This window comes from Dermacentor andersoni, chromosome 7 (assembly GCF_023375885.2).
Source record: "Dermacentor andersoni chromosome 7, qqDerAnde1_hic_scaffold, whole genome shotgun sequence".
In the NCBI taxonomy this organism is placed as follows: domain Eukaryota; kingdom Metazoa; phylum Arthropoda; class Arachnida; order Ixodida; family Ixodidae; genus Dermacentor; species Dermacentor andersoni.
In genome coordinates this window covers 15,105,589-15,126,564 of record NC_092820.1, presented here as the reverse complement: position 1 = coordinate 15,126,564, position 20,976 = coordinate 15,105,589, and the positions used below count along the sequence as shown (strand labels likewise).

The 20,976-nt window shown below is 45.5% G+C and overlaps 1 protein-coding gene across 2 annotated transcripts in view; it reads left to right on the top strand.

Moving 5' to 3' along the window:
• mtTFB2 (mitochondrial transcription factor B2) overlaps nucleotides 1-20,976 on the top strand; it is a 190,736-nt gene that overhangs the window by 134,679 nt on the left and 35,081 nt on the right. For both annotated transcript variants that reach the window (XM_050182377.3, XM_050182376.3), the window contains exon 6: nucleotides 5,167-5,259. In XM_050182377.3, coding sequence (XP_050038334.1) covers nucleotides 5,167-5,259 — 93 coding nt within the window. The remainder of the gene's footprint in view (nucleotides 1-5,166; nucleotides 5,260-20,976) is intronic.

Here is a 20,976-nt window from a genome sequence, read left to right as displayed (position 1 = left end):
TCATCGCCCTGCTATCATCATGCAAATACTCAACATCACGCCATGAACCCCAAGCGCGAGATCCACCACCTACAGCAACCAGCATCATGACCACTTCATCGAATGCCTTGGACATATCACATGTACACTGGATCAGAGAATAATGGGCCAGTGAAAGATTGGTTCCACATCTTCGAGCTCCACACATCCACTTTTGACGAGCGGTGTCTAACAGTGCATGCAGAGGTCGTGCAAAATTGCTACTCGTAACCATGTTGCAAAAAATAAGGGTGGTCATACCAGACATTCTGGGCTTTAATGTTTCAAATTGAATCTTTTCAAAATGAACAGATGGATATTTCGCCATTTAGGAACACATTTTTGCTCTTGTAGGATCTCGAACGTGTACACAATGGAGAGGAAGCAATGTAAATGCCTTACCACAATGCTGGAACAGGCAACAGCGCGACTTTTCCTCTCCCATCATCTCATTGTGAGGCATTGTACACAATTTGCTTATAATTCTGCAGCATGATGCGTTCATCTAGTCACATCACACAATGTACAATCAATAAGCGAAAGCTTTGGATGTGCACGAGATGTCTAAATCACAAACACATTCGATGCCCTTTGGATTCTATGTCCAGTATTTGCTCAAAACTAATGGAGCACGTTATACATTCCTGCATTGCCACTTTCCTATCATCTGTCAATTTCTTTCCTCCTAACCAGCGCGTATTTCGTAAAGGTCATTCTTGCGACACTCAGCTTGCTCTGTTCCTACACGGTATGCATTCTCGTCTTGATCACAACATCCCCCCTGACGCTCTCTTTCTGAATTTCAAAAAAGCTTTCGATAAAGTGTCACATATTCTTCTCCTGGTGCCAAAAAAAACCTGCACTCGCCAAGAATAAAAAAAAAATGAACATGATGTTTTGTGCCCCATATACACCCAGCACACGGGTGTATATCTCAAGAAGATTACCCCGGGTCCTTTTTATTGCGTGTCTAGTTGATTGAATATAGTATGATTCTAAAAGCAAACAGGCAGATAAGTGTTTCTTTTTTTGCGATGATGGCTGCCGAGTGCCAGTCAATGCTGTGTCCGGTTAGTTCGCGATGTTCCGCCAGAGCGTTCGCGGCTGTGTGGCCCTTGGCGACATCATTCAGGTGTTATTTCAAGCACCGTTTAATATGTCTGCTCTCGCTAATCACACGTTACACTCCTTGCATGCTATCATGTAGCCCGTGTGCTTCAAAGATTCTTTTGCGCGAACCAGCTATTGGCCAAGTTTTCGGAAAGGCACGTGGGCAATTTGCACACCATAGCCCTTAAAGGTTCTTGCAAGGGCTTCGCTTGTTGTGTAAGGTACCGCCGCATGCAGTGCTGTTTCTTTAGCCGTTTCACGGTGAGGATTCGCTTATTGGCGCTCCTACGTTCTGAGCACTTGTAAAGGGCAACAATTGTTTAACAGGTCCTTTTTACAACCTGCAGCTCTTGCCTATGTATCGTGGGGCTGGAGCAGATGCGGAATGCCCGGGAAAAGAGTGCTGCTGCTACGGGTCGGTTTTTCCCAATTGGGTGCGCTGAGTCGAAGCTCAGGTACTTTCCCATGTGCGTTGGCTTACTGTACACATTAGTCCTAAAGCCGCTTGAAGTCTCTCTACGAAGACATCCAGGACGGGAATGCACCCACTGGTTTCCTCTTCAGCTGGGAATTGTATACTTGGTTTGAAGGAATTTAGGTGCTCGAGGAAATGTGTTGCGTGCCGGTGACGGATAATGCAGAAGCAGTCGTCCGTTGTTGCATTTGCTCACGTTGACATTTAGAGCACTGGGCAGAAATCACATTGCGTCAGCATGATCAACGGCAAACGCAATGCTCTTTTTTTTATTTAGGCAGTCGGATTCCCCCGGTTCATGCCAGTAGAAGCACACTGGAGAGTGCAAAGCCGCACTACCCTAGCCATGGTCAACGGCCCTCGCAATGCTTTGTGTTAATTGGAGAGTCGGATTCCCCCGGTTCATGCCAGTTGAAGCACACCGGACAGTGCAAAGCCGCACTGCTCTAGCCGCACCTCAAGGGAGTCGTAGTCACTCCTGTCGTTTACCCGTACCTTCTTGCATTTCCTCACGTTGACATTTAGAGCACTGGCCAGAAATCGCATTGTGTCAGCATGATCAACGGCCAAAGCAATGTTCTTTCTTTATTTAGGCAATCGGATTCCCCCAGTTCATGCCAGTAGAAGCACACCTGAGAGCGCAAAGCCGCACTACCCTAGCCATGGTCAACGGCCCTCGCAATGCTTTTGTGTTAATTGGAGAGTCGGACAACAACAACAGCAACACTGTGATGCAACAATTCCACTATGCTCTGCTTCACGCCAACAGCACTGCCGCCGCCACATGGGAAAAAAGGTTAGCGTGCCAGGATTCCAAGTTCTCCCTTATTTTAAGAAGAAATGCCGGCACTTCAGGCACACTGGGTGTTCAGAAGTTATCTTCATACAGGCTCGACCCGGCAGAGCATGCACTGCTCAGCAAGCCACGGCCTTAAGTACAACATCTGCACACGCCCAAATGTTGGCCAGCTGACTTGCACTGTGGAACAAGCGGTATGACTTGCTGAGCCCAGTCTACGGGAAGAAGCTCGCTTGCGTGCAAGTGGGATTGTCTCGAAGGTTGCGAGGGCAAATCCTATGATGCTGCTGGCAGCAGAAAAAAGCACTTTGAAACAGGTAAAAGAAAACACATAATCATCCTCCCCGCGGACAAGGAAAATGCTATTGTGGTTTTGGACCGTGTGGACTAAGTCAACAAGATAAGTGGCTGGCTCTAGGACATGTCGACTTGTGCCAAACTGGCTAGGGATCCAACGAAGAAGGTGGAATCAGAGCTCCAGAAGCTGCTTACCGAAGTTTTCAAGTAGGACTAGTGTGTGCAGAAAGCCGACGCACACGGGAAAGTACCCGAGCTTCGACTCGGCGCATTCAATTGGGCAAAAGCGATCCATCGCAGCAGCACTCCTTTCCCTGGCACTCCGCATCTGCTCCAGCCCCATGAAACGTAGACAAGAGCTGCAGGTTGTGAAAAGGGACCTGTTAAACAATGGTTACCCTCTACAACTGCTCAGAATGCAGGAACGCAAATCAGCGAAGCCTCGCCGTGAAACGGTGAAAGAAACAGTAATGCACGTGGCCGTACTTTAGACGGTGTGAACAAGTGATGCCCTTGCAAGAATCTTTAAGGGCTACGGTGTGCAAATCACCCACGCACCTTCCCAAAAACTTAGCCAACAGCTGGTTCGTGCTAAAGACCCTTTGAAGCAGACGGAATATTCGGGAGTGATCTACAATATAGCATGCAAGGAGTGCAATGTGTCGTACATCGGCGAGAGCAGAAATATTAAGCGGTGCCTGAAACAACACATGAACGACGTCGCCGAGGGCCACACAGCCGTGAACCCCCTGGCGGAACATTGTGAACTAACCGGACAGAGCATTTACTGGGACTCGGCAGCCATCATCGCAAAAGAGAAACACTTATTTGCCCGTTTGCATATAGAACCATACTACATACAGTCAACAAGACACATAATAAACAGAACGTGGAGTAATCTTTCCGAGATATACACCCATCTATACACCCACGCCACCTCAGCCATAAATAGCCGCGCGCCCATGCGTATATCTTCATTGTGATCAAGGGATCCGTACGGGGCCCGAAATGTTATGTTCTTTATGTTTCTTTTATTCTAGGCGAGTGCACGTTTTTTTGGCACCAGTATGTTTCCTCGCCAGGGGAGATTTTCGTCGGATGCTTGACTATATTCTTAAACTTAATCTTCAACCAGGCGTCTTTAATTGGATCCGTGAATTTCTAACCGATCGCTTTCAGTTTGTCTCCTCTAACTCGGTCTCCTGAATCCTATCTCCTGTACTAACTGGTGTGCCCCAAGACACTTTCCTTGGGCCTCTCCTCTTTCTCATGTGCAATATCTTTCCACTTATCATCCAACATACGCCTTTTTGCGGATGATTGCATTTTATACCGACAAATAAGCACTTTAGATTGCGCTGCTCTTCTGAAAGACCTCCTCCAAATCCAGGCATGGTGCTGTAAATGGTGCATGTACCTCAGTGTCAGTAAGTGTTCTCACGTGTGCTTTCATCGACGTCATAATTATGTAGTACCTTCCCACTCCCTTAACAACTGCAATTTAACACAGTGTGAAACATTTATATACCTGGGATTGCATATATAGAGGGACCTATCTTGGACCCATCATATGAATCAGTTAACTGATTCCTGCAACTGATTGCTAGGTTATCTACGCCGTAACTTGTCTTCAGCATCTCCCTTAGTCAGCATCTCCCTTACTTGGATATAATACCTTAATACTATATAAACTAGAATATGCTTGTGCTATTTATGACAACTGTCAGGTTAATATGATCAACACCATTGACTTGGTTCAGAACCAAGCTGCCGGATTCATTATGTCTGACTACTCCTGTAATACAAGTGTTTCAACCTTAAAATCCAGATTGTGTCTTTTCTCCCTCACTCCCTGCCCCAAAAGTGCTCGTTTCTTTATTTCTTTAGGTTTTTTCATTCACAGCCCACAGGTAACCAAATCAACATTCCAGCCCATCGCTTCTCCCATCACGCGCATTCTAATACTGTGTACCTACCACACGCCCATTTCACTACGTATCAACATTCTTTTTTTTCTACGAACAGCCGGTGAATGGAATACCCTTCCTTCTGACATCGCCCTCATCACTGACATTTCTCGTTTCAAAGTTTCCATCGAAGACAATCTTTGAAGTCACACTACTTAACCTGACACACTGTTCTTTCAATATGTTCCCACCCTTCATGTAATGTCCCGTTTAGGAACCTTTGAGGTATAATAAATAAATAAATAAGTAAATAAATAAATAATCTACCGTTGACTGCCATGTACTAGTGGAAAATTTCATACATGTGAACTAGACGTTGTTAAATGTCTGATATTTGGTCTTTTATGGTACGTCCAATCAATGTTTGTGGTTTGCTGGGTCGTTGTTGCCTTCATTGCGAACAAAATAGTCTCTTCTTTGACTGGCCAACACAAAAGTTGACTTCACTGATGCGTTCAACTGTTGTATGTGTCTGAGAGAATGATGTGTCCATCATGCAGCACATCACGGCATCCCGAGGCAGCAACTTCAGGCACTATCGGGATGTGAGCATCCTCTACCAGCTCTTCTTCCACGTTGATGTACTTGGCCAGGTAAGCTGCACTCTGCGTTGTGTGTATTTTTCGGGTAGTATGTGATAGTGGGCAAAATGTACTTCATTTTATACGATGTGCACAAGATATGCATCTTACGCCTTCCCTGTAGACTTCGCTTGCGGTAACAAATCATTTCAGGGAGTAAAAGATTCCCATTAGGTATATCTGTCATGATGACGGGTAGAGTGACTCATGCCAGTTCATTTTGAGGTAACAAATGCCAGCCACGTTGGGCGAGAACGTTAGCGTGACATGAAAAGTACCGTTGGGAGAGAAGGTTGTCACAGAATGAAATGGTACGTTGTTTAAGACAGTGTTTCGCGTGCTTCGTGATTTTCCCTTCAACAAAGCTTTAAATCTTTCCCTACTATGGAGGAAATATGTGTTTTTTGTAGTTGATGCCAGCTCCTTTTTTCTGAAAGAAATAATGCACTGAATATTTTATGTAATACATAAATAAAAAGCAGAATGAATGCATTTACCTATAAAAGTTTTATTAACTAAATATATGTTATATAAACGATATAAATTGCCAGACTCAAGATTATGAGCAAAGTGGCAACAAAATAAAAGCAGTAGCCAACGTTTTGACAAGTGGACATCTCTTCTTTTTAAAGCCCAGTTGTCAAAACATTGGTTCCCCGTTTTACCTTGTTCTCATTTCGCTCATCGCCTTAAATTTCCATCTCCCGCCTTCGCCATGTTTTTTCAGAATCAAGATTATGGGATAACATTGAACAAAGTTTGTAAAGACACGCTTGTGTGTACTAAAAGAATATGTAACTAAAATTATGAGATATACAAAATGTATTGCCATCTAATAGGCACGAGCCGAAGAAGTCAAAATTTTTCATTGAACAGGTATTGTACTACGAAAATTTAACTGCAAGCATACAGTTCGTGCCGGGCTGCGGCCACCGATATTCCATCCGGTTTGCGTCATCGTCGTTCTCAGCGTCTAAGTCCGACAAAAAGGCAGCATCCTGAAACTAGCTGCTGCTCGATCCATGGCTAAAATGAGCCGCAGCCACAGCGGTATCATGACATCTGCGATCTTTCGAAGCGGGCGTGCCGCTTCTGGAGGCAGGCATTTTTGCTTCCTACTTTTACGATCGTGAAACTTTGGAGTGCATTAAAAAATGACTGCCTCTTGGGAAAATGTTTAACTGCTTAGAAAACAAAAATGTAGTTATCCTCCTTCACGTTCGATGGCGACGTGTCCATGAGCGGCACGGAAGGTCTCAAAAGCGGCATTTCAAACATTCGATAGCGGGAAGCCAACCATTCTTGCTTCCTACTTTGACAATCGCGAGACTTGGGAGCGCATTAGAAATCACCACCTGGCGGGAAAAAAGCTAACTGCTTAGAAAATAAAAATTCAGTTCTCCTTCGCATCCGATAGCGCAGTGTGTTCTTGAGTGGCGTGGAAGGTCTCGAAAGCGGCATCTCAAACAATCATTAGTGGGCTAACGATGCACAATGGATGCGATACGGATAGAGTTAAAGTGAAGTTTTCTTTCCCCAAACTTGCCATGTCGTGTATATGCGACTTGTCACATAAGTTTACCGTACACTAACTGGACATATGTTTTAAGGATGGTTGTTGTTGTGTGCCACAGTTAAAAAAAATACCATAGCACATCACAGCTGTCTAAATATTATTAGCTGGCACTAATAGCTCGACTATCATGTGCCTTGACACCAAATGTCTCATAAACGGTGACGGTGGCACGATCCAGACGTGTTCCTTGCCACAAACTGCCTCGCCGTGCAGAGGGAGAGCACTTGTTTTCTCATGTCAAAAACAGCTGGCTGTTGTGGGGTTCTAGTATCTCACAGTAGTAACAACCACTGCGGGTTCGCGCTTAGCGAGCCACAGGGTCAGCCTTCGCCTCGAGCACCGAGCACTGCGCATGCATGAAAACACAACATTGTCAGAAGTTAGCAGAAATCGTTTGTCTCCGGGGACACCCAACACTGCACTAACTCCCGGTCCCGGCCAGCGTGGGAACCAAAGGCCTCTCAGGCCCTTTCTCAGGCCCAGCATTCCTGATCACCGACAGAGGAACCACTTTTACGGCGGAGCTTACTCAAGCCATCCTGCAATACAGCCAGACAAGTCACCGCAGGACAACCGCCTCCCACCGACAGATGAATGGCCTTACAGAGCGCCTGAATAAGACTCTCGCCGACATGTTATCCAGGTACATAGACATCGAACACAAGACTTGGGATGTGGTCCTTCCTTACGTAACCTTCAGTTACGACACGCACGGTGCAGATCGCATCGTTCAAGGAAGCAGGAACCTGATGACGGCTGTCGACATCCATGCTGCCACATGTCAACGAAGAGAATTTCGACGTCGCTGCCTGTCTGTAGCGCACTTAAGAGGCACAATTTTCCTGCCTGCACATTAAGCGCCGGCGAAGGATGGACAGCTGACACAACAATCTTCGACGACGCAAAATGGAATACCAGCACGCCGCCCGTGTTTGGGTTTGGACTCCGATACACCGACGAGGACTTAGTGTGAAACTTTTGTGATGCTTTTTCAGACCATATACAAGATCATCCGACGTATTGGCGCGCTGGACTATGAGGTCGTGCCTCATGACATTTTGCAATCACAGTGGCGCCACGCATGACCTTATGTCCACGTAGTGCGTCTCAAGCCTTTCTGCGCCCGCTGACGAACTTGCCTACTTCGTTTGTTTGTCGCTGTTCTTTCTTTAATATGCGTGGTTTTGTTTTCGGTTTCGTGTTTGCTTTCGTGTTCATCCAATAAAAAGTTAGTTTCGTGATTCAGTTTTCGCTGCTGTGTTCGTTACAATCACTAACGTGTCACTGTCAGATCTTCAGCACCAAGAAATGTTTTTAAAGGCGTACAAATATGAAGTTCTGGGAAGTGTTAGGTAAGAAGTCTTAAAGTTATGAGTATGGAAAGACTAGGGCTCTCCATGGGAAATGGAAGAGAAAAATGAAATTCATGCGCTGGGTATGCTAGACCAGCACATGCATGCGCGTGTGCATATGTAATCCTTGTTGTGTAGCAAAAAGAAAATAATTCTTGGATGCCGCCCGGGTCCAAGGATTTCGAGCTGCCACCTGAGGCCACCACAAGAAGGCTGTCGGACTATTTAATAAAGTTTCTTCTTTGTTTTTATGTGCCAAAACCATGATATATGCTTATAAGTCACTGGGTTTAATTTTGGCCACCTGGGCTTCTTTCTAATGTGCGCTTAAGTACTTGACCATTTTTGCCTAATGTACCCGTCAAAATGTGCCGACCAGAAATCGAGCCCACAGCCTTGTGTTTTGCAGCGGCACATAAGCCACCGTGATAGGTCGTTATGAAACACTACAATACTGGTGGTCTGTCTAGACTAACATTTGTGTGTGAAAATACGTGCCTAGTAATTGCTCCGAAAGGTTGATTCGCATATACAAAGTAAGGTTTCATATTCTACAAAAGGTGCTACAGAATGGCTTCGGCCGCACTGTGCCATTCTCAAGAAATTAAGTACCGTATAGTGCGGAATATAGGTCGAGGTTTTTTCCAAAAATATTACTAAAAGGTCACCCCTCGACTTATATACCGGTCCTTGGCACAACCTGAATAGTCATCTGGCAACATGTACACTCTAAGAAAAAAAAAGGACGAAATGGGGTATTGAGGTTACTCTTTAAGGGAGGAACTGATCTGCCACAACCATTTCTCCCTTTTGGGAGTAAGCGCGAGAAGATGAACTATTACTCCCCATGCCATTATTCCTCCGAGGACTAACAGTTGCTCTTTTCCGATGCTCCTCAAGGTAGTAATGGTCATTATTTCTGATGCTCCGAAAAGGTGGAATTAGTGAAATTAGGCATTTATACCCTGATAAAAAAGATTACTGAGCTGAAAAAAAATGAAAAAAAAGTGGCCGCAAGTGTGATTAGAACACGCGTCCTCGCGCTCACACGTCAGGTACTCTAACCACTGCACCACGGCAGACCGGTTGACGGGACAGGAAATTGAGACAAGGTACATGGTCAGTCCGCCCGTCCGTTCCGCCCTCCTCCGCTCGCGTGCGGAAGCCCAAAAGGCGGAAGGTGTCGCAAAATTCGATGCACGCTCAATCCGCACGAGCGGAACGCACGCGCACTCCTATTGGGCGACGCGGCCTGTTGACAGCTGGCAACCGTTCGGCGGAGCAAAGGCGTTCAAGGTTGGCAACGACCTTTGACAGCAGACGACACTGGCATATTTTTGCAGATGTGATTTCAAGTTTCCGCGTCCCGGTGAAAATGCGACTCTAGGCTGCCACATTCTGTTCTGCAGCCGTATGTGTTGCATTGGCACCGTCATCCTTCTTCGAAACATTGCAAAGTCGTCTTATCTGCGCCACCTTTTACAGATGTATTGCAATCGCATCACGTCGCATCACGCGACGTATTCTCGGATGATTACTTTCAGTGCACGCTGCTTTAGCTGGTTGAACAAAACCTCTCTAATTATCCAACGTGCTGCGTTCTGCGTCACGCGAAACTGATAGTGTCGCCGGAAGCGCGGTTTCTGTAGTGCTAGTGACAGCTTGCAAGAATACGGAACACACGCACATCTGTCGCGGAATGCATTTGCGTAGGCCGCCAAGACGCACCTTTTTACTACTGAGCACACGTGTGAGGCTCCGAGTACAGCTTGCTGACACGCTGGCTCGTGCTTTTTTTTTTTACTCTGCCAATTTTAGGAGAGTGCTTAAAGCAGTTGGATGCATGGAATGCCTTTTCCTTTTTTTACAGATATAAAGGCACCAAAGATGAGGCATGAGACATGCACCTTAGAAATTTAATACTTGCTGCTTGTAAACTTTCCAAACAACATATAACCTTAAATGATGCGCTCAGTGATGAATGAAGTTCTCACCGTGTGCAAGAAGGTTGTGCATAAGTAGTTACTTCATGCAGCAAAGAATTGGAGGTTAAGCAGTGAGTGTACGATTCACTATGACTGGCTTAAAGCAATATATATGTATAGCAGTGACCTTATGCAGATATATGTATACTCATGAGATGTTTCCAAGCGGAGTATTTATTTGAAAGCATACAATTTACATTGCTGATAAGAAAACTTATTTTTAGTGAAATCGAACAATTACATTCTTTCTTGCCAGCCTTGGTGGCCAATATGTTGCCACCTTACTACTTAACATACCTAATTTAACATTTCAACAATGTACAAACATTACCAAAGCGCACAAAATAAAGCAGTACCTTGACAGGCATGCTCCCTCTCTCACCCATGGCACCAAACATGGATGTTCGACTTGAGACTGTTTGATACTGTCAGCTTCATTCGTGCGTGTTCTATTTTGATTGCTCTACATATAAAAAATAAGCTCTACTCAGGTTATATGAGTTAGTTGGGCATGGGCTGCATGTTGTTTATGTATTTATGCAGTAACAACCTAGCTAGCTCATGCACAGCCATATTTTAGGAAAATGAAAAATGCATAGCATAACATAAACAGCTGGCCAGTGCCTGTATTTATTTGAAAGCAAACCGAGATTATCAAGTGTAGCTTAGCAGTGAGATCAGTGACCTCTTGTGGTGTGAAAAAGTTGATGTAGTTAGTAGTTTTGTGTTTGTCTTTCTTAATTAGTTGCTGTTTTAACATGCACATGACAATGAAATGAAGGCACGTAGGGCAGAAGACAGGGCCACACAAAAAGGGAGGAAACATTCATTGCCATTTTTTTATTTCCATAACAAAGCAGCGAATAGTTCCTTAGGTTCAGTTTTCTGAATAATGCACAAGGTGCTCTGCGTAAAACTGAAAGATTGTAGTGTTCTATTACCTATTCACTATTCGGGTAGCCAAATGAATGATACTCCCATTAGCACTGTGAGAGCACAAAAATTTGCAGTCAAGAGGCCGTAGTGGCTCAGCCTCTGGGCCAAATGTAAAATTGTTCCAAAAGAAAACATGCATACTGGTGAATTGGGTATGCATTCCCATCTAATATTCAAATCCACACATCACAAGCAATCTTTCATTCCTTGGCGCATTTCTCACCATTGTACAGACTTTGTTTCAGCGCTGTGTGTGTGCAGCAATATAACTTGGTAAATCAAAGCTGTGGTTATTCAGTACACTGAAAGCAACTTTGCATGTGGGTTAGCTAATATAATGCTCCTACATATTGGTCAGCTTAGTATTATCAGCCGCTTTGTTTACTAGTCCACTGTTACGCCTGAACTATACGGTGCCACTGGACAATGCTGTATCCCTGCAGGCACGCTAGAACAGCTTGGCTATGCACAAACAACCCTTTACATCGCACTTAAATTAAGGTGGTGCAGATTTGCTGCCACAGTGTGCTTGTAAGCATAACTGCCGAGCATTCAACAAAGTGTTTTAAATGTAATGGTGGATGCTCAGGTTTGCAGGTGTCACATTTTACATTTATAGTGCAAGGACACACCGATGAACAGGAAGGATACCACACAAATGCTCGTGTTGTGACCTCGCAGTCACAATGCAAGTAGTTTTCTGAGGTTTTTAGCAATAAACATGTGAAGCAATCTGTAAATTCAAAATTGTATTAAGTAAACTGAGACACCATGGAAAGCAACATAACACTAAGGTGTACACATTTTTTTGTCACATCAGCGCTTTGTGGTGCAGGTCAAATATGTATACACGCTATTTGTAGCTGAAAACAGCACGCATCACATTTAGAGCTCAGAATGTTCCATGCAAAAGATTTTTAATGTGTCAGACATACATATGGTACCTTGTGCAATGCTTTGCACACAGATAGCTATGCTTGGCACAACTTCAGTAGCACATTCATAAGGAACTACTACATGCAAAATCCGTTTTGCACCTCTCCTTTGATATTCTACCCTCCGACACAGAAGTACAGACTGGAATTTTTCTTTGTCAATATTTAAAAGGCAAACAAGTTTTTGGCATCACAGGTCTCAATCTCCCACACAGGGCACTTATTGCATGTTCTGAATGTGCATTAATTGCCGATGGTATATCTTCTATTGTGAAAATGGTTTGTTCGACATAGTTTTACCTGTTTATTTTTGAACACACCCACAAGTGCTCTGCCCTACTTGTATATACCTCCTTCAGTACTGGTATCTGTGCTGTGCCTTCATTAGCGCAGTAAATGTTGTGAAAGCTGTTAATTCATTAAGTAGGAAGCCTATCCAATATAAACAAGAAACTTGCAGGCAAGGTAATCACGACAAACCAGCCGAGACGGTGGTACTATTCTACTTGTTTTCGCTTGTGATAGCACAAGTGTTCCCGCTTGTGCTGCTGGATGGTTGTGACTGATATGCTCACGAAGGTTTGGGTCATTCACATTTCAAGGGATGAGTAACTGTTACATACGTGCATCATCTTCCTCTGCCTATATCAATGACTTAACTATATGTGGCAGGTTTAGCTGTGTGATTATTGTTGTAGCTGAAGTGATGTATCATACATAGTTTCCGCGCACTACCCAATTAGCGAAAAGCATGCAGGAATTGGTCTTTGAGCTATTGGTTCAGTGGTGGCTTTCCACTAAACTGACTGTTGAAGAGGCAGATTTCACTTCATCGAAAGGCCCATGTGAAAATTAGCCTAGAACTCATAACGCCAAATACTGTCACCATGTGTGACTGAAGAACAACACATTACAGAACAATGAGCAGTGGAATTAATCTCACTAGTATACAAAGAATTGCAGCTGCATTCAGTATTTCACTGCTGGTATACTAAACACAAACCTTTATATGAGTTGTTTGCATGGCATAATCAACAAGATCCCTCTAATAAGCTGTGGCAAAAGCTAACTAAAAAGCTGCTACCCCAGGTACTGCATTGGCCTAAAATATGCATTCTCACATGCAGTGAATACAGGTCTTAAATTGGTTTACATAAAGGTATGAAATGTTGTAACTGCACCATGTGATAAAATTTCAATACGATCAGCTGAATACTACATAGAACATCTTTAATGGGTATATTTGGTACAACGTGCCTTGATATTAGAAGTTGTGCACTTTTATTCACACACACATGCACATAAATGCAAGGTACGCATACATTTGTGTTCACGTGTTATTGTGTGCATCAAATGAACAGCACCACTTATACTACAAGCCATAAAGACAAATAATTTTTTCGTACCAGTCTAATTCCTATTAGCTATGCAGTGATTTTTTTTCTCACATGCAGCAACTCAACTCCGTGCATAAGTTAAGCTGATGTTGCTAATCTAAGCTAGACATGGGTGTCCCCATGTCCAGAATATCATAAAATAAAGAAGTGACCATGGGTACGGGCCTAAAATTGATGGTTTGGCAATATCTTGTCTGGCTGGGTAGTTAATTTCTGTCAAAAAAAAGAACAATTCAGCATACTGACAAAGCAGTGTGGCTAACATAATATAGGGAACAGACACTCTGCCTGCAGAGTCGCTTGAAAATTTTGCCAGCAGTTCGTGCTCATTGGCTGGCTTCGGTCACATAACTAATGCTTACATAACTGTGAAAATTCGTGTTCAGGATAAACTCATAGCAGCCAATAGGCACGTTTTGTATTGTGATAGCAGCTGACTTCTCATGGACAATGCACTGTGGCCATGAACATGCTAAAGAATGACAAGAGGCGAGGTCCCCCTTTCTATAGTGTGGCAGCGCAGCTGAAAACGGTTCAGTTAATGAGTGGAACCGTGGCCTATTCAAAATAAAGATCAGTCAGATAGCCACTTATAGCGTCCAACATCCCACACCCACGAATGATAGGTAGCAGTAAATTTACTCGCAGATGAAAGTGCACTGGAAAAACATTTAATGGACATACTTTACAGGCCCAAGTCAGTTTAATGCACATTATTTGCTAATGACTGTTGGCAGAATGAACACGAGGAAAGAAAATAAAGCACTTATCAGGCATATAATGCTGGTACTTGTGCTATTGTTCGCTTTAAACTGAAGGCTCGTGCCAAAACAGGCGACACGAACCAGATAATCAAATACGGTGGATAAACAAAGTAACCACAAACTTTCGCTTACCCAATTCTGCCTGCATTAGTAACGTGGCCATGGCTGGCTGCTAGCAGAATATTATATAACACCATACCTGTGACACTTACTTGTTACTACTCGTCCTACGTGTTCATTTTTACATTTATATTGCTTTTTGTCAGCAAGCGTAAAATTTTTAGTTAATAAGAAGGTAGTATCCAGTTCTTACCTATAACATATTCATCTACCATGCCACCGGTGTCTTCATAAACAGACGCTGTGCTTAGTCACTAGTCAAAAACAAGCAGCTCAGATTTTTGGCTATGTAAGCCGCTTGCACCACAAAATATAAAGCAATTTACTTCGTGAAATCTAGAAATTCTTGATCTTCACACTAGTGTCCACATTATGAAAATCAAGGCTGCCAGAAATTTGCATTCATGACATTAGTGCTCTCAGGCGCGTCCACATTTCACGACAGCGCTGACCGTCTTGACGTATGCAATTATTATGATGTTCCCTAATTTCCCCCCACCGATAGAAGCATCTTCAACCATGCAGTAACAACTTTTGAAAGAAAAGATAGATGTACGAAGCAGAAAAGGCCGGTGTGATAGGGCTTATCTGTAAGGGTACTAAATATGAAAACGCGATCGGCAACACATCTGCACAGTTCACTTCTGAGCAAACGCACATCGCGTAGAACGAGCACTTCTACACCCAGCAACGCTGCGACACATCGCGCATACATAATAACGGTTTGTAGCTTGCAAACACACTTCATAACAGCAAGAACACAGGTAGAACATCGCGGTCACTTCGACGCGTCGCAGCCGGCAAAACGGCTCACACGCAGTATAGGACACACTTCATAACAACAACTCAGCTCGAACGTCGCGGTCACCTCGACGCGTCGCAGCCGCCAAACGGCTCACGCGCAGTATAGCACACGCGGAATGGCAGCGATAACAAGGCGATAAAAATTTATCGCTACTGATCGTATCATTACTTCTGAAAGTTGCGAAGGGCTGGCGTTCACCACTTCGCGGCAACGATCCGCATACACAGAGCAGAAACCAAACGTGTACGCTGGGTGCGCCAATCGGACGCTAGTTATTTTGCCACGCACTGAACATGTGTCCTGCTGCTCAGAATGCACGTGTATGTGATGGACTTCTCGTTTGCGACACGCACGCGAAGCATGGAACAAAAAATCACGAAGTCGACGGCTTCAAATATTTCTTCCGATGCTCTCGTAAACACAACACACACTTCCTGCGCTCCGTCTGTTTCTGTAGGCGATCGCACGCACTGATGAGGTCTGGAAGGGTACGCCGGCTTGCTGCTTTCGATGACTATCTCCGTGGGTGCCAGATAACTAGTAAAAATCACAAAAAGGAGAAAAAATAGACTGTTTCTGACGCGGCTGTAGCTTAAGCCTTACGTCCCCGCTTCGCTTCGCTTCGAGCAAGCGCCATGTTTGCTGTGACGACAGCCGAACTGTCCGCCTCGGACCAGCCAATGAGAGACGAGCAGGCGGCCGGACGGGAAACTTGCGTCCGCTCCTCGCTCACCAGTAGAGAGGCTTCCGCATTAAGCATTGGAACGCAGGTGTGGCAGTAAAAAGCGACTCGGCATTTTGTGTATGCTGTGCGGGAAGAGTAACATTGAGTGTACTTGCAACCATAAGCGAGTGCGAAAAGAGATGTGCCCGAGTATTCTTATACCCCTGTCACACTGGGTGTTTTAATGTCATTCGAACCGATTGGCATTGGCATCGAATGACATTATCCGGTTGCTAGACAGCGATATTTAATGCCATTAGCACCGAATGACTTCCGCAATCGAATGAGTTCGAGAAACTCATTCGGCTTCGCGCTCGGAGCGAATGTGTACTCTCAACCCCAGAAACTAAGCAAAACAGGACACAGTATTTGCAAATTGAAAACCGTACTCGTATAGAAATAATAACGTTTGCGTGTTTTAATGGTTTTGTTACTTTAATAAAGAGACAAAATATGTGCGGCCGGCTGTGGCAAAATGTTGTTACTCTCCAGCTCAGCAGCGTCTGGCCGCCGCCCATGCCGCCGCCACTCTGCTCGTCGGCCATAGAACGTCTAATCGCTTCCTCCGATTACTACGCCTTCTCGTAATGCAAAGTACGCAGCAACTAATCGCTTCACCTACTGCAACTTAGCGTCGTCGTCCAGCATCGTCATGTCAGCCATTTTGTTTGTTTTCAATTTATCGGCTACTCAGGTGGCTAAGCCTTGTTTTGGCTTATAGTGGCCACATGGTCTCAAATAGAACAACTTTTTTTTATAGGCATTACTAAAATATTTTTTTTTTCAGTGAAGTGACGTCCCAAAAATACATTTAAATATATGGATTGCTTATGCAAGTACTTTATACCTACCTTGTTCTACTTTCGGTGCCACGTATTTTTCGGAATTATCGCCATTGATATCGCCACCGAATGACATCAATTTTTCGAGTGTAGCACCTCCGCGGGCAAATGACATTCTTTGCACCGAATGCCATTCGAACCGAATGGCATTAGCATCGAATGACATTATTCGGTTGCTACACAGCGATATTTAATGTCATTAGCATCGAATGACTTCGGCAATCGAATGAGTTCGAGAAACTCATTCGGCTTCGCACTCGGAGCGAATGTGTACTCTCAACCCCAGAAACAGAGCAAAACAGGACACAGTATTTGCAAATTGAAAACCGCACTCGTAGAGAAATAATAAAGTTTGCGTGTTTTAATGGACTTGTTACGTTAAAGAGACAAAATCTGTGCGGTAGGCTGTCGCAAAATGTTGTTACTCTCCAGCTCAGCAGCGTCTGGCCGCCGCCCATGCCGCCGCCACTCTGCTCGTCGGCCATAGAACGTCTAATCGCTTCCTCTGATTATTACGCCTTGCTCGTAATGCAAAGTACGCAGCAACTAATCGCTTCACCTCCTGCAACTTAGCGTCGTCATCCAGCGTCGCCATGTCAGCCATTTTGTTTGTTTTCATTTAATCGGCTGCTCCGGTGGCTAAGCCTTGTTTTGGCTTATAGTGGCCACATAGTCTGAAATAGAACAACTTTTTTTATACGCATTGCTAAAATATTTTTTTTTTTCAGTGGACTGACGTCCCAAAAATATATTTAAATATATGGATTGCTTATGCAAGCACTTTATACCTACCTTGTTCTACTTTAGTTGCGACGTTATTTTCGGAATCATCGCCATTGATATCGCCACCGAATGACATTAATTTTTCGAGTGTAGCACCTCCGGGGGCGAATGACATTCGTTGCACCGAATGCCCTTCGATTCGAATGACATTAAAACTCCCAGTGTGACAGGGGTATTAGGGTGATTTAAACTGAGGCACTATGCAATGTAAACGTGTAGCGAGCTCAAACGGGGCACCTGAGATGACAGGGAAGGACAATTTCTCTCTCGCTTAGTGTGTCCTGTATGAGCTACACATCGCTTCATTCAAGTTCGTAATCTCCTTGGAAAGGAAGGAACTTCGGTACTATTGACGAGCAAAATCTGGCAATCTATCAATGACTTGCGTGCTTAATGTGCATTGCTCACTTGTGGTGTGCGCACGAAGGGCATGGCTCTTCACATTCCAGCTTTTAAATTTCACGCAATTTTCTCACGAAGAGGCAAAGTGCTGCTTTGCATGTAGTTCAATAGACAGCGCATGAACTTCGAACTATTCAGAATTTATAGACAATACAGTTTTTGCCGCATCGCTCCACGACACGGACAAAAACAGCCGAGCGCATGGGGAGTGACCGTTGCCGTTTGTCCTTCCGTTTGCTCTCTTTCTCACCAGGGACTAAACACTTACTCTCCGAAATTTGCGCACGGCACGCACATTTATGCAGTTACTCCCTTGAGGGATGAAAGCGCCCTTTTTAGGGCAACTTCCCAGTTACTCCCACTTTCCCCTGGATTTTTCTTAGAGTGTAGGAGCTCAGACCTTTCGGCATCCGCATCGTTATCGCCTCCTTGGTGACCGAAGCGGCCCAACATTAATGCGGCCTACGCAGTTGGACCGACGCCATCTTCTCTTTTCGTGCAGCAATCGTTCCTGGTGGTGCTTATTTACCAACAACCCGCAAAATGAGTACGAGTACTGGACGTCAGTTCACTGTGGCATTTAAAAAGAAAGTAATCGAATATGCTGAAATGCATGGGAACATGTCCACCAAGCGGCAATTTGGCGTCTCAGAAAAAAGCGTCTGGTACTGGCGAACGCAGAACGTCAAGCTGTCTGCCTGCAACGCGCGGAAGACGTCCTTTCTGGCGCATCCAGACGAAGGGCCGAATCCGGATGTACAGGGCCGGACGGCGCGTCACGTGACCTCACATCAGCGATGTGCTTCGTCCGCGCCTCTTCCGTGAGCCGCGCGGACGGATAACGCCAATCCGTTTTTCACAACCAGATTCTGGCGGGGTAAAGCTGCAGCTTTAACTGGCCAGGAGAAAAGTGTCTGGCAACCAGTTCACTTCTCTCCTGCTCGAGGACAGCCGCATTGCAGTAAACATCAGTCCGTTTGCTGGCGCCTGGTTTCAGTGGTTCGTAGCTCCTGGTGTCGTTCACGTCTATTGAACAATGAACTTGTGCGATGACGCCGCCTTTTATTTCACATATTTCCATTCCTCCTCCGTGCGGGGTGTTCTTATAAAGTTGCTTGCCAGTTCCTCGTAAATGGCAGTACATGTTTCATGTATAATGTCATTCACACTTGAATGACCGAGCCTAAACTGTCGGCTTAGGGAATAGTGACTCTCTCCTGTAATAAAAAAAAAGAAATCTCAGTGAACTGCTCGCGAGCAGACTACAAAAAAAGTAGGAAGTGTACAACAAATACATCTGATATCTGACTGTTTCATAGCAGTAAACGAATACAGTATCAGCGAAAAGCAAACGCGCTCACTGGCGTGGTCAAGTGTAAACAGATCAATATTATCTCATGCGTGTTTATGCAAAAAGTCGGTGCGGACAGCACAGCTGTACAAAACTTGTGTTTACTCATGATACCCCTTCCACGCGAACCCTCTGGATCTGCATTGGATATTTCGGGTGCGATTGAGCTCGTACCCTACCACACGAGCGCGCTTCAACACACATGTATAGCGGCCTTCGATCAGCACCAAGCTCAGTTTTCATTCGATATACATTTACCATGGCGCTCTCCGTAATAACTTGGAAACGTGTGACACTTACCTGAAGCAAGGCACCGCAGTGTCACCTGCAGCCGTTGTTCCGCCGATATAGAACAGCGCATAACGGTATCCTCCCTTCGTATGTGGGGCCCCACGCGTGACAGCAGTTGCAGAAACTGCTCTCTGCTTACACGAAGTAGCCTCCGGTATTCGTCGAGGTCAGTCTTCAGGAGCTCTTCGTAGAGCAGGTTCTGGATCCCCAATTCTTTCCTTCCCATCCAGTCTTTCCGCCAACAACGCCGTTTTCGTGGAATCTCTGACAGAACAACAGCCATCGCGGCCAAACGTCGCTTTCTGCCGGCCTCCATTTTGTCGAACACTCTCACAATTCGCGGAAGAAACTCTCAGGCCAGACTGCTGCTAGCAAGCGCAGAGGCTGCGGTCGAGAGTAATCCGGCTCTGTGGCGCTGTCGTCTGCTAGGGCCTCGTCCGCCTTGTGTATGCGCTTGCATCCGGACGGTCCGTGGCATAGTCGTCCGCGTCCGCTAAAAATCCGGATTCAGTCCTTCGTCTGGATGCACCAGAATTAATGGTGCATCCACACGACGGACGAAATCCGTCTTTTTCGCGGCGGACGGCGCATCACGTGACTACGCGTCACGGATTTGTGCCGTCCGCGTGTCGTCCGTGACCCCCACGGACGGAAAATGCCGAGCTATTTTTCGCATCCGGATTTTGGGGGTCGAATGCTGCGGATTTAGCCTAGCGTGCTCTACAGTCTGGCAACAAGCGCGGCTTTGGGATCTTTCTGAAACAGCTTCATCGCTGCTGACACCATTCGTGTCCAATTCGGACAAAACAACAGCCATTGCGGCCAACCGTCGTTTCCTTTTGATCTCAATTTTCATTCAGAGTGAAAAACACCTATGACAAAGTGTTTGTTACACCGATGGCGCCATCTAGAGTGAGTAGAAACAAGCAATCATGTTAACTTACGGCCACTGAGATCCGCCCGGGCCGCCGCAACATCTTTGAGGCCATGTTCAGCCAATACAGCCACTCTAAGCCTACACGCCGAGAATCTGAGTATCGCTTTCGGAAACGGTGCCCACTCATCACGAATACATTGCTGTCGAAGCTTCTGGACACAAATTTAAACCAAAGACAATCCTCAGTTTGAAAGTTACGGGCCACACAGTGGACGACGACGACTTGACAGGTTCGAGGCGGACGGCAGTCGCTTCGGGCAGTGCCGCCATCTTTATTTTTCCGGCGCGGTCGTCTGCTCAGTCCGTCCGTCGTCTGGATGCGCTTCGCAGCCGGACGGGCGGCGGAATAAGCGTCCGCGGCACAGATTTGCGCGGAGCCGTCCGTCGTGTGGATTTAGCGAGCGCGTCGGCCGCCTCGTTTCCCGGTAAGCCGATGTGCGCCGGAACCCACTGCAAGGCCAAGTCGCAGCCCCGCCCGACGTGATGGCGGAGTTTTGAACCGACCCGCTGTACAAGCAGAAGACCGACA